General features: G+C 47.2%; 1 protein-coding gene across 3 annotated transcripts in view; it reads right to left on the bottom strand.

The window, feature by feature from the left end:
- Positions 1-16,714, bottom strand: part of NHERF2 (NHERF family PDZ scaffold protein 2) — a 113,173-nt gene that overhangs the window by 5,205 nt on the left and 91,254 nt on the right. The window contains exons 3-6 of one of the 3 annotated variants that reach the window (XM_058157415.1): positions 15,672-15,854; positions 11,583-11,736; positions 9,259-9,302; positions 8,548-8,607 (exon numbers count right to left, since the gene is read on the bottom strand). In XM_058157415.1, coding sequence (XP_058013398.1) covers positions 8,548-8,607; positions 9,259-9,302; positions 11,583-11,736; positions 15,672-15,854 — 441 coding nt within the window. Of the gene's footprint in view, positions 1-8,434; positions 8,608-9,258; positions 9,303-11,582; positions 11,737-15,671; positions 15,855-16,714 lie in introns of all 3 variants that reach the window. The other 2 variants (XM_058157417.1, XM_058157416.1) reach the window with 2 other exon arrangements.

Here is a 16,714-nt window from a genome sequence, read left to right as displayed (position 1 = left end):
GTACTAAAACCGGCGGGAGGCTTCGCCCACTGACCCAAACGTCTTCAAAACTCTTCTAGTTTTGTGTCTAGTTATGATGCGAACCGGTAGTAAAGGTAAGTAGAACTCACCCCTGCACTGGACAACTCACTGCAGGACAAGAGTTACACAAATATCGAAGAAATGGTGGAACAGGATCATTAAATAAAGGATGCCAAAAGAAAATGAAATACGAATGACAAAAATTAAAATATTTTTAAAATTATTTTAAATAATTAAATTGAATTATTGAATTGTCCTGCAGCAAGTTGTCCGATGGCGAGCTGGCCGTGGAAAGTTGTCCCATGACAAGTTGGCTGTGATGGGCTGGCCATAGCAAGTTGCACAGAGTGAGTTGGCTGTTGCGAGTTGTCCCATTCCCCTTATGGGGGTGGGGGTGGCAGCATGCCCAGAGGCGGAGGGTGGCCCTCAGCTGGCATCTGCAAGACCAAGCATGGTAGAATGGCTGCAGGGGGAGCAACCAGACAAGCAGCTGGCTGTGCGTGAGATGGTCGAGAGACAGCTGCAGCAGGACAGCCCCAAGGCCTCAGGAGGAGAGTGTATGCAGCTGCAACCAGGCAGCATGGATGAGAAGGAACTGCCTCCTGCGCCTGAGCCAAAAGTCTGCAGAGCAGAGAAGAGGCAGGAGCAATGGCAGTCATTCAGCTACTTGCAAGGCAGTAGACTCGCCCCTCTTGATGGGCTACACCGAGCAACAGCAAAAGCACTTAGACTTATATAGACTACTTACCGAGCAAATAGATTGACAGATGATGCTGTTAATATGACTGCACTACATCCTGCAAAAACTTGAATCTCCAAAGACCTATGCAAAGACCTCTTTGTAGAATTCAGCTCAGCATTCAATACCATCATTCCAGATATTCTTCTAACTAGCCCTTCTAACCCTCAAAATGACACTATAGAGCAGGGGTCTCCAACCTTGGCAACTTTAAGACTTGTGGACTTCAACTCCCAGAGTTCCTCAGCCAGCAAAGCTGGCTAAGGAATTCTGAGAGTTGAAGTCCACAAGTCTTAAAGTTGCCAAGGTTGGAGACCCCTGCTATAGAGCACTGCACACCAAGACAACTAGATACAAGAACAGTTTTTCCCCCGAATGCCATCACTCTGCTAAACAAATAATTCCCTCAACACTGTCAAACTATTTACTAAGGCTGCATTGCTATTAGTATTCTCATTGTTCCTGTCACCCATCTTCTCCTACTTATGACTGCATGACTGTAACTTTGCTGCTTGTATCCTTACGATTTATATTGATATTGTTTCCTGATTGTTTATTTGTACCCTAGGACTATCATTAAGTGTTGTACCTTTTGATTCTTGACAAATGTATCTTGTCTTTTTATGTACACAGAGAGCATATGCACCAAAGACAAATTCCTAGTGTGTCCAATCACACTTGGCCAATAAAGAATTCTATCTATCTATCTATCATCTATCTATCTACCTACCTATCTACCTACCTACCTATCTAAACTAAATCAGCTAGCCGTACCTGACCACACTTGTAAATGGATTATAAGCTTCCTAACAGACAGGAAACAATTGGTGAAACTGGGCAAAATCACATCAGGTACCTGTACAATTAGCACAGTGCTCTCTCCACTTCTCTTGTCTCTATACACCAATAACTGCATCTCAAAAGATCCCTGGGTTAAACTACTGAAGTTTGCAGATGATACAACAGTGATTGGTCTCATTCGAGACAACAACGAATCTGCATACAGATGAGAGGTTGAACAACTAGCCTTGTGGTGCAACCGGAACAATCTGTAACTGAACACACTCAAAACCATAGAAGTGGTGGTAGACTTTAGGAGAAACCCTCCCACACTACCACCTCTTATAATACTAGACAACACAGTATTCAACAGTAGAGAGGTTCAAATTTCTACTTTCTATTATATCTCAAGACTTAAAGTGGACACCTAACATCAAAAACGTCATTAAAAAAGCACCAACAAAGAATGTTCTTTCTGTGCCAACTCAGAAAGCTCAAATTGCCCAAGGAGCTGCTGATCCAGTTCTACAGAGGAATTATTGAGTCTGTCATCTGCACCTCTATAACTTTCTTGTTTGGTTGTGGAACCGAACAAGACAGACACAGACTTCAAAGGATAATTAGAACTTCAGGAAAAACAATGGCTACCAACCTGACTTCCACTGAGGACCTGTATACTGCACAAGTCAAAAAGATGGCTGGGAAAATATTTACAGACCCCTCACATCCTGGACATAAACTGTTCCAACTGCTATCCTCAAAACAACGCTATAGAGCACTGCACACCAGAAGAACTAGACATAAGAACAGTTTTTCCCCGAAAGCCATCACTCTGCTAAACAATTCCCTCAACACTGTCAAAATATTCACTAAGTCTGAACTACTATTAATTTTCTCAACCTTCCTATTACCTATCTCCTCCCACTTATGACTATAACCATGTTGCTTATTTTTACAGTTTATATTGTTCTGTTTGTTTCCTAGTATGATTTGACTTCTTATTAGTAACCTATGACCATCACTAAGTGTTGTATCTTATGATTCTTGTTGAACGTATTTTTTTCTTTTTTCTTTTTTTCCTTTTATGTACACAGAGAGCATATGCACCAAAGACAAATTCCTAGTGTGTCCAATCACACTTGGCCAATAAAGAATTCTATCTATCTATCTATCATCTATCTATCTATCTACCTACCTATCTACCTACCTACCTATCTAAACTAAATCAGCTAGCCGTACCTGACCACACTTGTAAATGGATTATAAGCTTCCTAACAGACAGGAAACAATTGGTGAAACTGGGCAAAATCACATCAGGTACCTGTACAATTAGCACAGTGCTCTCTCCACTTCTCTTGTCTCTATACACCAATAACTGCATCTCAAAAGATCCCTGGGTTAAACTACTGAAGTTTGCAGATGATACAACAGTGATTGGTCTCATTCGAGACAACAACGAATCTGCATACAGATGAGAGGTTGAACAACTAGCCTTGTGGTGCAACTGGAACAGCCTTGAACTAAACATGCTCAAAACCGTAGAAATGGTGGTAGATTTTAGGAGAAACTCTCCTATTCTACCACCTCTTACAATACTAGACAACACAGTATCAACAGTAGAGACCTTCAAGTTTCTAGGTTCTATCATATGTGAAGACTTAAAATGGACACCTAACATCAAAAACATCATCAAAAAAGCACAATAAAGAATGTTTTTTCTGTGCCAACTCAGAAAGCTCAAACTGCCCAAGGAGCTGCTGATCCAGTTCTACAGAGGAATTATTGAGTCTGTCATCTGCACCTCTATAACTTTCTGGTTTGGTTCTGCAACCCAACAAGACAGACACAGACTTCAGAGGAGAATTAGAACTGCAGAAAAAACAATGGCTACCAACCTGCCTTCCATTGAGGACCTGTATACTGCACGAGTCAAAAAGAGGGCTGTGAAAATATTTACAGACCCCTCACATCCTGGACATAAACTGTTTCAACTCCTACCCTCAAAATGATGCTAGAAAGCACTGCACATCAGAACAACTAGACACAAGAACAGTTTTTTCCCATCACTCTGCTAAACAACTAATTCCCTCAACACTGTCAAAATTATTTACTAAGTCTGAACTACTATTAATTTTCTCAACCTTCCTATTACCTATCTCCTCCCACTTATGACTATAACCATGTTGCTTATATTTTTACAGTTTATATTGTTCTGTTTGTTTCCTAGTATGATTTGACTTCTTATTAGTAACCTATGACCATCACTAAGTGTTGTATCTTATGATTCTTGTTGAACGTATTTTTTTCTTTTTTCTTTTTTTCCTTTTATGTACACTGAGAGCATATGCACCAAACATACATTCCTTGTGTGTCCAATCATACTTGGCCAATAAAGTATTCTATTCTATTCTATTCTATTCTATTCTATTCTATTCTATTCTATTCTATTCTATTCTATATTCGATCCTATCCTGTCCTGTCCTGTCCTGTCCTGTCTTGTCCTATCCTACCTTTACTCCTACTCCTACTCCTAATTCCAATTCTAATTCTATTCCATATACCGCTTCACAGTGCTTTATAGCCCTCTCTAAGCGGTTTACAGTGTCAGCATATTGGCCCAAACAATCTGGGTCCTCGTTTTATCCACCTCGGAAGGATAGAAGGCTGAGTCCACCTTGAGCCTGGTGAGATTCAAACTGCCAAATTACAGTTAGGAAAACAAGGATCTCAAGGCCTGCTTTTAATAAGCAGCTAAGAAACCAACATCAAAGGTGCTAAACGCAATTTTGGTTACTTCCTATAACCAACGACCTAATTGCAGCAATAAAAATGTTTCTGTGATGTCCCCCCAACTCATTAAAAAAAACTCTGGAAGAGTTTTGAAGTTTCTCAATGTTCTTCAAGGGGGCAACCTCATGTAGAGCACATTGTGACTAAGGCCTGAATAATTATGTCAGTCTGGAAAATAATGCCATTGGCACACAAGACAAAGTCCTGACCACGTTTTTATTGAACAGGAGCTGCAAGTCCAAGAGGGCCCTCAGGTTGTGCACTGGTTCTGTTTTGTAGCAGTGCAAGTCCTTCAGAACAAGAGATGGCAAATTCTTGGATCCAGAGGCCTTAAAGCCCAAAGCCTTGCTAGGGATAAACTGAAGCCTATTCTTCCTCCTGCAGCCCCCATCCTCCTCCAAGGCCATCCACGGAAATACTTGTTGGCCAGGAGCAGAAATGTAGGGCTGGGTATCATCACTGATGGCTTCTCCCAGAACTTCCATGTAGATGCTGGGGGGGGGGGGGAGTGCATCCCACAGTGCCAGAGCTGTGGATTCTGTCTCTCCCCTGCATCACCACCACCTGGAATGGGTCCAGAGGAAGGAGGAGAGTCAGGGTAACACCATGCCTCCGTCTCCCAACTCTCAGAGATGGTCCAGAAGATACCATGGTCCTGAGGAAGGAAGGCTGTTCCATAACATCAGGAGCATTGTGGTGGCGCAGTGGTTAAGAGTGAAGTTCTGCAGGCTACTTCTGCTGACAGCTGGCTGCCTGCAATTTGACAATTCAAATCCCACCAGGCTCAAGGTTGACTTAGCCTTCCATCCTTCCAAAGTCGATAAAATGAGGATCCAGATTGTTGGGAGCCATAGGCTGACTCTGTAAACTGCTTAGAGAGGGCAGTGAAGCACTGTGAAATGGTATACAAGCTATTGGTATTGTGGCACCTTCCTGATGGGCTTAGCCCCCTTCCCTGATTTCATGCAGTAGTGAGGAACTATAATAGTCTTTCCTGAGATGTTATTGGATGGGACAATTCCGAGCAAAGGAATTTAGCAAAAAGACGGCTGGGCTTTGAAGTGAAAACCAGTAAAACGTCCCCGTGATTCTATTGGTAGCATTTGAAGGGGTACCACGGGCACCCGGCCTCTAGGGGCATGTGGATCAGAGCTCGCCCAGCATCCCCCCTCCTTCCTCTCCCCATCTCCTGCAACTCCATCTAGAACAGTGGTTCTCAACCTTTATAGTGCTGCGACCCCTTTAATACAATTCCCCATGATGTGGTGACCCCTTTAATACAATTCCCCACGATATGGTGACCCCTAACCGTAAAATTAATTTCGTTTTGAATTTATTGCACCGGAAGCCATATTGGCTAGCGATCTGAACTGCTTGTGATTGCCTTGAGGACGGAGGCATTAAAGCGGAGACTCCTCCCCTATTAAGTTTATCGTGCCTGAAGCCAGATTAGGCTAGCAATTGGGAGTGATTGCAGCTGGCTTGATTTTTTAATTGATCGCGCCTGAAGCCAAATTCGGCTAGTGATTTGAAGAGCCTGCAGCTGGTTTGTGGAGTCAACCATTGGAGCGCGATTCTTCAACTCGCAAGTATACTTCCCATATTTCTGATGGTCTTAGGCGACCCCTGGCAAATTGTCATTCGACCCCCAATGGGGTCCCGACCCACAGGTTGAGAACCGCTGGTCTAGAACCTCCATCTCAAGAGCACTCTGGGAAGAGGAAGGCGCCCAGTCCCTCCCCCTGGCGGGGAGCAAAAGGGGCTGCCTCTCATCTCACTGCCTTGCCCCTGCTAAGCTTCCATGTCAAACTATGTGAAGAAGTGCAGAGATGAGCCTGAAGGCGGCACACAGGAGCAAGTAAGGACAATAGAGTCCTAGCCAAGGGGAAGGAGTGAGAAACACACTCAAGATTGTGCCACTTTGATCCATTTTGCTACAAGAGGGGACAGAGGGAAACTCTGGTGGCCTTTCAAGCTCCTGTAATTATACTTCACAACAATAAAGGAACATTCCTATAGTCCTCTTATAGCTTCCTGGTCTGCCCTACCTTGGAGGGCTGGCAAAATAGGGACACTTCCTGCTGAAGAGCCAGCCAGCCCTCCACCAGGGAGGCAATGTGACCAGAACTGCATCCCCAAATGTCACCAGAGGCCCAAACGTCATTCCAGCTCCGCTTCCTGGTTCCCCTCTCCAGTTCTTGCCACTCTGGCCAGAAAGCAGCCCCCGCCCTCCTTTGCCAAGAAGACAGCACTCCCCACTGCATCTTTCTACACACAAAGCAGAAGGAATCCTTCAAGCGGAGCCAACTGTGAGTAGTGGTAGCTCTCGGGTTACGACTGGTTGTTGAGCAAGCTTTCAAAGTTACACGGACTTCAAAACAGCTACACCTTTCCCCGTGGTCGTCTTATTGCCACTTCTAGTGCTTGGCATCCGGCTCACATTGGCGACTGGTGGCAGCATCTCATGGTCGTGTGGCTGCAATTCGCAATGTTTTTTTGCCATTTTCCAGCAGAATGGCAAAAACACCATATCAGATTCGCTTAACAACTATGTGATTTGCTTAATGACTGTTATGGCTCACTTTATGACTTTGTAAACATGGTTGTAAAATAGAGTCTGCCCACATGGTGCCTCGATTTATGATGCTATGAATTACAACCAAAATCCCAGGCTCCATGTGATCATAAGTCAAGGACTACCTGTACAGCAGAATGACTTGGAGGTGGCAGTGGGAAATAATTGAGAGCCTCCTTCTCTCTCAGCTGTGTAACAGGAGCAGCCAAGTGGAGCAGCCAGAGGGAGACGGGGGGGGGGGGGGTAGCCTGCACCAAGTTGCCCCTGAAACCAAAGCAGGCTGATGACCAAGAGGCCCACCCTGGACATGAGTGTCCAAACAAGGACAACAGCCACTCCCTTCATGCCAGCTGAGCCTCACACACACACACACACACCGACAAGATCCTACACAAAGGAACCACCCGATCCTGCTCAAAAATCAGCTCCTCTCCCCAGGCTGGCAAAAGCCGACTGAGAGCAGCAGAGCCTTCTCCCTACTGCCCCCCCTCTGCTGCTCCCTGGGCCCCCCAAGTGTGGAAAGAATGCAGAGCTGGATGCCCGCAAGCCAGGATCCAGCTGCTCTCCTGCAAGCGCCTGAGCGGATCCTTCCTAATCAAAGCCACGCTGTCAAGCGCCACACGGTTTCGCTCTTAAAGAAAGAGCAACGAATAAGCCATGTTGCAGGGAAATATTTTCTTTCACATTTGAATGCAATTAAGGGCTTTAATTGCAGGGCTGGGTGAGGGCAGCCTGTCCGTCGCTCCATGACAGACGTTGCAGGGTGGAAAAAATCCGAATCCCTTTTGCGTTTACAAGGCCTACCCGTTTGTCGCATCTCTGTGGATCAGTGGAGCCTTTTGGGACACCGAAGGGAAGACAGCTTGACTGCGGCCACCTCTGGGAATTGGCCAGCAGATGTTGAACCGCTTAGGTAGCAAGGATGGAGGGAAGACTCAGAGCAGGGAGAAGAGGACATGAAATGCTGGCTGTGGAAGGCATAAAGTGGGAGGAAAACTTCACAAGCTGCTCAGAATAGAGAAGAGGAAAGGGGGAGAAAAAGCTAAAAGCTAGAGGGGAAAACTTGACACGCAAAGGGCTGGAAGCTAAAAAGCGATGCTGGAAGGGAGAGCTACCCAAGAGTTCAGAACGACATATAAAGAAGACAAGAAGATAAAAAAGACAAAGAGTAATCAAAAAGGAAGAAGGAGAAGAGGACAGGACCAAGAAGGCCGCAGCCCACCATGGGAGAGCAGGTGGAGTATAAGGAGAATCCTGACGAACTAGATTTTTTTTTTTAATTTACATTTATATCCCGCCCTTTTCCGAAGACTCAGGGCAGCTTACAGTGTATAAGGCAATAGTCTCATTCTATTTGTATATTTACAAAGTCAACTTATTGCCCCCCCAACAATCTGGGTCCTCATTTTACCTACCTTATAAAGGATGGAAGGCTGAGTCAACCTTGGGCCGGGCTTGAACCTGCAGTAATTGCAGGCTTTGTGTTCTAATAACAGGCTCCTTACAGCCTGAGCTATTCCGGCCCTTACCTCCAGGGACCTCCAGGGACCCTTCCAGCCCTAGGATTCTATGAGAAGGGTGAAATCTTGGTGGTTTGCAAGTCAGTCCTTGGCCTGGATGAGGAAAAAGGCGGCTTATTTACCTCAGCCTCGTCAGGACTTTGGCAATCGCTGTGAGACGAAGACATGGATCCGCCATTCAGCTGTGAGGGATGGAAAAAGGGGGCACATTTATCACAAGACATGGAGGGTGGCTGGGAAAGACCCCCCCCTTTATTGGTTGGAGAAAGCAGCGGGAGGGTTTGCGAAGGTAGACACCCTGCTCGATTAAAGAAAAAAAAAACTGAGACTCTTTGGGCAGATGAAGAGAAAGGAAAAACAGGTCATGGCCTTCTTTCAGAGACTTGGTTTGGACTGCATACAAGCCATGGTTTGTTGAACAAACCACAGCGGGCTGGCTTGTCACATTGCACTAGGACATCAGGCAAACTCTAAAGGCTAGGCTTAGGTACACTGATTGTGAAAGGCAGAGCAGTTGTGCATTATTATGGCTAAACGTTATGAGATTGAACTGGAAGAACCTGGGGTCCCTCACAGCCCCCAAAGGCAACGATGCTCCGATCTCAGCTAAATGCCAACTATCCGCAATGGCCAGAGGGTTCCTATCAAACGTCTAGAGGTGGAAAGCAATCCTGGATCCGTTTCAAAGGATCGCTTATGGCCCTCTGGCCTCAGGGCCAAAATCCCTGGGTCCTGCAAATGCCCAAACTTGCTGGCTGGAGAAGATGACTAGGACAGAATGGTTTCCAAAATGCTCCTCCCAAGAAGAACGGCCAACACTCAATCCCGCTTACCTGTGTTTGCGCTGACCCATTCGTCATAGGTGGAGGAATTCCCCCTGCAGAAAATGCAGAAAGAACTCCAATGAGGAACCATTCCCAGGAAATCCCTAACCCCACGCAGAGAATTGGGCCCCTCTGGCTCGGAGAGCCATTAATTCTGCAGCTTCTGGGGAGAGGACCCAGCCTCTCAGTGGCAGGTTGTGCAAGAGCTCCACCTTGGGTCACAGCACAGGACAGCCCATGGTTAAGTGAGAACAGGGATAGAGACCCACCAGGAAACCACTGGTCACCTAGGCTGGGAAATAACCACTAACCAGCCCAGAAAGAGGCCTGGGGGAATCCCTCTGCCTGGTCTCCAAGGAAGAACGTGACTATGTCCATACAGTCACCGCTCTTGAAATCAGCTTGGGGGAGATTTTACTTTTGCTAGCATGAAATGCAGAAAGGTTCTCTTTCTCCAATTCTGATCCCAACATAGACAGGTTCAGTGTAGCGATGGCCCTAATGTAGCTGGGCTTGTCAGCTATGCCAGGTGAGTTCGTGGGCCTGTCTCTACTGCGAACTTGTAGCTCTTCCAAGAACATCAACCCCCATCTGCCAACTCAGCATGGGCAAAGCTCCAGGTTCTGGAATCCAACAACTCCCCAAATTGCAGGGAGCTCAGATCCATCCCATGGTGTCCTCCAAAATCTCACCTTCTCACTCTTCCGCTCCCATGAGGGGTCAGTGATCTGAACCCAGCCCAAACCCAACACTCTCTGCTATACCACACAGGCGGAAACAGGGCATGCTGCCTGCTCCAAGGGCACATTGAGCGCCAAGGTGGCATCAGGCCAGTTGAACCAGAAGCAGCCTGCAGAATCACGAGCTCACACCTTAATGTTGCAGGAAGATTCTCTCGCCTCTCTCCCTGTGCTGATAACTCCCCCGAGGGCCCAGCCAGCCCCTCCACAGCCCCTTGCCCAGAAGAAAGAAGGGCCATATTTGAGCCTGGCCTGCAGTATTTGGAAAGCAGGTCTGGGCATTAGTAGTTGGTTCTGGCACTGCCTGCGCCTGCTGCTGCTCATGCTGCTGCTTGCAAAGAGAACAGAGGGCTCCTTCTACGCCGAGCCAAGAAGAAAGCATCTCCAGTCCATCTCTTAGTTGTTCCTGAGCTCAACATCTGACACCAGCCGCTTCCCTCCCCCCCTCCCCTCCCCCCACTGCAAAAACCTCCGAATTATTCCAAGTTGTTCTTTTGGAGTCTTTCTTTCCACTGAGAGCCAGAAAAGAGGACAGGCAGCTTCAATAGGAAACAGCTGTGCTAAAAACACAGAGCTCTCCATTCAGCCTGGCTATGCGGGGGAAGGGAGGGCTGGTGGTGGAATCATGTAGGTTGGGTGGGTGGAAGGCATGATCTCCCACCCTCCCCACCACCACCACCACCCCCAGGCAAGAAGAGCAGGGAGTCTCTGTAGCAGCTGGGATCCAGTCCTTGCTCTCTTTGAGATCCGGGTTTTGCAAGTCCAACCTGCTGAAGGACAACCGGACACCCACTGCAGCCCCAGGAGGGGGCAGGGTCACCTAGCCTGGGATGCTTTTAAGTGTGGGAAAGGGAGGGGGCCCCTGGGAGGCCCACTGCTGCCGTGCCCGCTCTCAAAATGGAAAGATGGACGTTTTGTCCTTATAGTTGGGCACCAGGGGCATTTGCCCAAGAGGGAGGTCAAACACGTCACAATGGCAGCTGCAATCCTACAGAGTTCCATAATTCCATTTTTAATGTCTGTTTGATACCTTACCCCCTCCCTCCCCAGGCAGATGGGTAGGTTGCCTATTCTAGTCTAAGAGAATTAGCTACGGATGCTTTCAAAATCTGTTTACTTCACTTGCGACTGCCAAGAGGACTTGCGGAAAATTTGGTTCCAGTTCTGTCCATGGAAGGTATCTGGCGCTCCATGTCTGCCCTTCTGCCAGCATCTAATTGTGACATTCTTGATTTTCTTCAACCAATTTACAACAGCTTTTCTGCTCCAAAGTGGGAAGGAGTGGGTTTAATTTACCTATAAGAAACAGTTTCCCCCTTTGGGCACATATATCAGCTTCAGTTCTGGAAATGACATGGCCTTTTCGAGTATAGAGTAAAGTGCTTTTCAAACATGGCAGTTTTCAGTTGTGTGGAGTTCAACTCCCAGAAATCTTTAAATTGCCAAGTTTTCAAAGCATTAGGTTATACCCTGCAATTTCATTTCTCACTTCTTTGGGGCCGAGTCCTTAGAAATAGATTTGGCGGTTGAGGTTAAGCTACAAGAGAGCCGAGGTGCCTTTCTCATGAGCAGGCTCCTGGGGGAATCCCTCACCTCGAATGTGTTCTTCAGCAGGAGCGACACCACGTTTCTTGAAATGTTCATCTGTGGCAGGGTCCACTACCAGCAACCTTGTTTCGTTTTCCTTAGACTTGATGTGAGCCACAACTTCTGAATGCCTCATGCCTTCCACATTGATCCCATTGACCTGCAGAACAGCCAAACCAAAAAGGAAGAAGCTGGTAAGAAATGCACATTAGGGCAATCCATGCAGAACCAAAACGGCAGCCACCACCAGAGAAGGTAACGCTTAGAGTAGCGAGAGCTTCCATCAGCCACCCTGATGGGACGTTCTCTTCTCAAGACATCAGGTTCTCAGAGCATGCACTTATGAAACACTAAGGGATTATTCTCTGTAGCTTACCAAACTGTGATTACATACTGTGCCATGACACACACACACACAGACTCAGGGAGGAGATTATGGGGCCACTGGAGGAATAGTGGTAAGCCATCTGTGGTCCTAAGAACCAATTGCCCATCTCAGTATACAAGCCACAGTTACCTTGTTCACACAACTTGCTAATCAAAAACCAGCCAGCCCATGCAACCCTGTCATGCAATATGAACTACGTAGCATGGAACATTATTTATGTTCCAATGATCTTCTTGCTGCATCATCAACCACAGCAAGAAGTGGGATGCCAGAACCAAAAAGAAAACCACCTACCAGCTTTAGTTTTCAGTGGCAAAAATATATAGTGTCTCTGTGTATCTATGTCACACACATACAGTATATGCATATTATTTCATGCAGGACAAAGGATCAGACCAGCTCTGTTATGTTCAGAGGACTGAAGGCAATATTCGCTCCAGGTGACTGCCCATTTGACAGGTGCAATAATGAAGCATCTTTGTTCATGCCTAGAGGCTAAATGACCCCTCAAAGTGGAAAGCAAGCCATCAGTTAATCAAGTGGTGTGCTGCTCTTTCCTTTCCTGCATGCAGGGAGGCCTTTGAGGGCTAAACTCAATGGGAAATTAGTCAACAAGCATTTCAACACATATATTCTGGAGATCTGGAGGCTGTGAGGTTGAGAAGGTTCTCCTAACCTGACCTGAATGCAACCTTCGGTCAGAACTGCTGTTTACCTGACTATTCTTTTCTTCCAGTCTGAAGCAAATAATGAGCCAGGCTCTGATTGATTGATTGATTGATTGATTGATTGATTGCAAATAAGAGCCCAGTTTTGGGTTGTTCAGAGGCACATCTGTGCCAGAGAGAGCCATATTCAGGAGCCAGTGACTGGAGGCATTGCTTAAGCCCTGGGAAGGCAGAGAGCATTAGGAAGGGACTCTAGCTGACACCTCCACCACGCACCACCCACCCACCCCCGTGATGGAAGAGGGACGGGAGGAGAAGCAGAATCAAGCCGGCAAGGCTCTGGTATTCTAGCCACACTCAATCAATCACACTCAATCATATTCCATATGGTGTGTTTCCGGATCTGGTCTACCTCACAGGGCTGACATTTGTATTAGCCCACGATGCACATTATCAAAAACAGCAAATGCAGAACAACATATAATAACCAATATGCTGTGAGGAGGGGAACAGAGGAGGGAAGATCTGTCAGATGAAGCCGAGAGGTTCTTGCTGTCTCCATTCCCAGACAAGGCTGCACCTGTTAAATGCCCAACACCTCTTCTTTGGGAGTTGATGGGAACACAGGTCCTGGAGTTGCAAATATCCACAAGATTCACTACTTATTGTGCTGATTCCAGCAAGACTTCATTCTTCTGGCCAACCCTCTCCCAGTCAGCCTCCATTTCCAGCCCACTCTCAATGGCTGCTTTGGCTCCCTCCTTCCCCTTTAAGTAATCAGTGGGGAAGGGGGGGGCAGGACCCCTGCAGGTGCCTACAGAGCTCTCCAGATGTAGCCCTGGAGACGCTGCCAACCATTCTCCCCTCTTGGCAACCTTGTGCTTGCAGTATTTAAACAGGTGGCCTAGCGGGGGCTGCGGGAAGCTGACAGGAGCTTGAAGGGGCCAAAAGAGCAAATAGGAGAAAGACGCCCCTCCCTCCCTCCCCTGCACCAGCCAAATGCTCCCAAGTGGAGGAGCAGCCCATCAAACATTGATGCCAGTCCCGAAGAGCAGGAGGCGCCTGGATCGGGTGGTGCCTCCACAGGTCACCAAGTCCATTTATGTGCCTGGGAAATGCGCCAGCCATGCTAAATTAATTATTAGAGGTATTGAGCAGAAGGAAAGGAGGACTTCTCTTTCTCTTCCCTCTCAGAAGTCCATGCACCCGCTTGGAGACCAGGAAACAGTCTGAAACAGCCTTTTCTGGGATGCCCCACAAGAATTGCCCCAGAGAAGGAAAGAGGGTCTCTGAAGCTCAGGACTGAATTGGGGGGTTCTTGGTGCTCTCTGAGTTTGTGGTTCGCTTTCAGATGTTTTCTTACCTGACCTGGTTCCAAAGTTCTGACAGTCGCTTCCCCCTCCCCCCAAGTCACATGACTGCACTTTAAGCACTCAGCAATGCAGCCACATTTGCAGCCCACAGACAATCAGGTGACCATGGTTTACTATGGTTTAGCTGAATAAGGTAGTCCTTGACATACAACCATTCCTTTAATAACTGTTCAAAGTGACTATGATACTGAAAAAAGTGACTTATGACCATTTTTCACACTTACAGTCACTGTAGCATCCCCACGGTCATGTGATCGAGGTCCGGGTGGTTGGCAAAGGCGGGCATTTATGATGGTTGCAGCCTCACAGGTTGCGCGATCCCCGTTTCTAACTTCCCAACTGGCTTTTGACAAACAAAGTCAACGGGGGAAGCCAGATTCACTTAACAAACGCATGGTTCGCTTAACAACTGCAGTGATTGGTTTAATAACTGTGGTAATGAAGGTCATAAAATGAGGCATAAATCATTTAACAGCTTTCTTGCTTAGCAGTGGAAATTTGGGGCTCAATTGTGATCATAAGTAGAGGACTACCTGTAATTTCTGGTTTTTGGCAAAACTGTGCCACAGCAAAGAATGAGTTTGCTTAGCAGCCATGGTGTTCATTTTACGCCACCATGTTTGCTTACTGACTGCTGCAGAAAAGGTCCTCAGTCGTGTGAACGGCTCCTTTTACAACTGTCATGATATACGGCCCAGTAGTGGGTTCCACTTATCTTTGCTTGGTTTGGAACTATGAGCGTGCACATGCGCGCACTTGCTTCCCTCAAGTGTGGCGCTTCTGCGCATGTGCAGAACCTTCTGCACGTGCACAGAACATCGGTGATGACGTCCAGGCGGGTGGGCGAAGCCTCCCGCCGCCCCCCGTACCATTTCGCCTGAACCGGGGTGAACCGGTAGAAACCCACCACTGATAGGTTTATTGCCACTGATTGGGCAAGCTCCACTGCAGTTTTATGCTGAGGATTATCTGTACCTGGTTGTGTAACAAACCATCTACAAGCGAACCAGACAGCTCAAAGAGCGCCCAAGACCCCCCAGGCAGTAGTGGCTTTCAATTTCAGCCACTATCAGTTCGCTCATGGTGTTCGTGCACGCACACAATGCTTCTGCGCATGCGCAGAGACGTCCAGGCAGGTAGGCGGAGCCTCCTGCCACTGCCTCGCCCAATCCAGGGCGAACCGATAGCAACCCACCACTGCCCCCAGGGAAGGCAGCCCCAGCCCAGAGTCTCCCCTTCTGCGTCAGCTCCTGCTTCTCTCTCAGAGACGGGGATCCCTCAGGAATGGAGACTTGAGGGCATTCCCTCTGCCTCTTTTTTAACTTTTTAACATCCTCATTTTAACCTTGTTCTTCATGCTGTTTTAATTACGCTTTTTATACCACTGTATGTTTTTATTGTAAACCGCCCACTTAGATGAGATGGGCAGTGTAGAAATTTGGCAAATGAATAAAATAAATAAACCTGTAAAGCCAAAGCTTTCCCTTGATGCCAACTCTGGCTTTGGCTTCCTTTTGCCTATCCACTTGCTGAGGATGATCTTGTATAAACAGAGTGAGAAAAAACACCTCAAACACGTCTTGCCACCTCGGACCGGCAATAACGTCGGGTGGATTCCCCTCCAAGAGGCAGGATTCTTCTCCTGCTTCCCAGATCCCCTCATTACCTCCACAAGTCTGTCTTGTGGCCGGAGACCCGCCTTGAATGCCGGGGAATCTGGATCCACCGAGCGGATGAACTGGCCAGGCCTGGACTTCTCGCTGTGCAGGTTGAACCCATAGCCATTGGGCCCTTTCTTGAGGTGGCAAAGTCGGGGCCCCAAAGGCTCCTTGGCCTGCCCATTCAGATCCTGGATTGGGGGGAAAAAGAGAAAAGGCATTGTTTTTTCTTCTTTGGTAACAATAAGGAGCCTTGAGGAAGCAGCAAGCAAAACCTGCCCACCCAAAGGCCAGGAGGAGAGTATAAATAGACTCAATGGGAGGAAACGTCCTGGATAAAATCAATTGTCCCATCCTATCCTGACAGAATACATCTGAGGGACTTACTAAATGGCAAGAGGATAAAATTAGCTAGGCCTGATCAGCTCAAGAGCAACTCATCTCTGCGCATTACGTGGAAGAAGAACCCCAAGAGACAAAGGCAGAGGCTTTCCCCTAAGCAAAATGGGGAAAGAGAGAAGGCATTTTTGACCCTTCAGAGTAAGGCTGGTTTCACTAGGCTGGTTTAGGCAGGAATAGACCAAACTTCCATAGAACAATGAAATGCATAGAAAAACTGAACTATGAAAAGCTACATCAAGGGATGAAATTCAGCAGGTTCTGACAGGTTCTGGAGAACCAGTAGCGGAAATTTTGAGCAGTTTGGAGAACCGACAAATACCACCTCTGGCTGGCCCCAGAATGGGGAGGGAATGGGGATTTTGCAATATCCTTCCCCTGCCATGCCCACCAAGCCAGGCGCACAGAACCGGTAGCAAAAAAATCTGAATTCCACCACTGACTACATATATTTGCCTTATAACATGAAAAACAATATACCAGATTTTGTTTATCCTGTAAGGGTCATTACAGCCAGAGGTGGGTTTCAGCAGGTTCTGACCAGTTCTGGCGAACCGGTAGCGGAAATTTTGAGTAGTTTGGAGAACCCGTAGTAAAAATTCTGAGTGGCCCTACCCCCATCTATTCTCTGCCTCCCGAGTCCCAGCTGATG

This window comes from Ahaetulla prasina, chromosome 14 (genome assembly GCF_028640845.1).
Source record: "Ahaetulla prasina isolate Xishuangbanna chromosome 14, ASM2864084v1, whole genome shotgun sequence".
Taxonomy (NCBI): Eukaryota; Metazoa; Chordata; class Lepidosauria; order Squamata; family Colubridae; genus Ahaetulla; species Ahaetulla prasina.
This window is presented reverse-complemented; position numbering and strand designations above follow the sequence as displayed.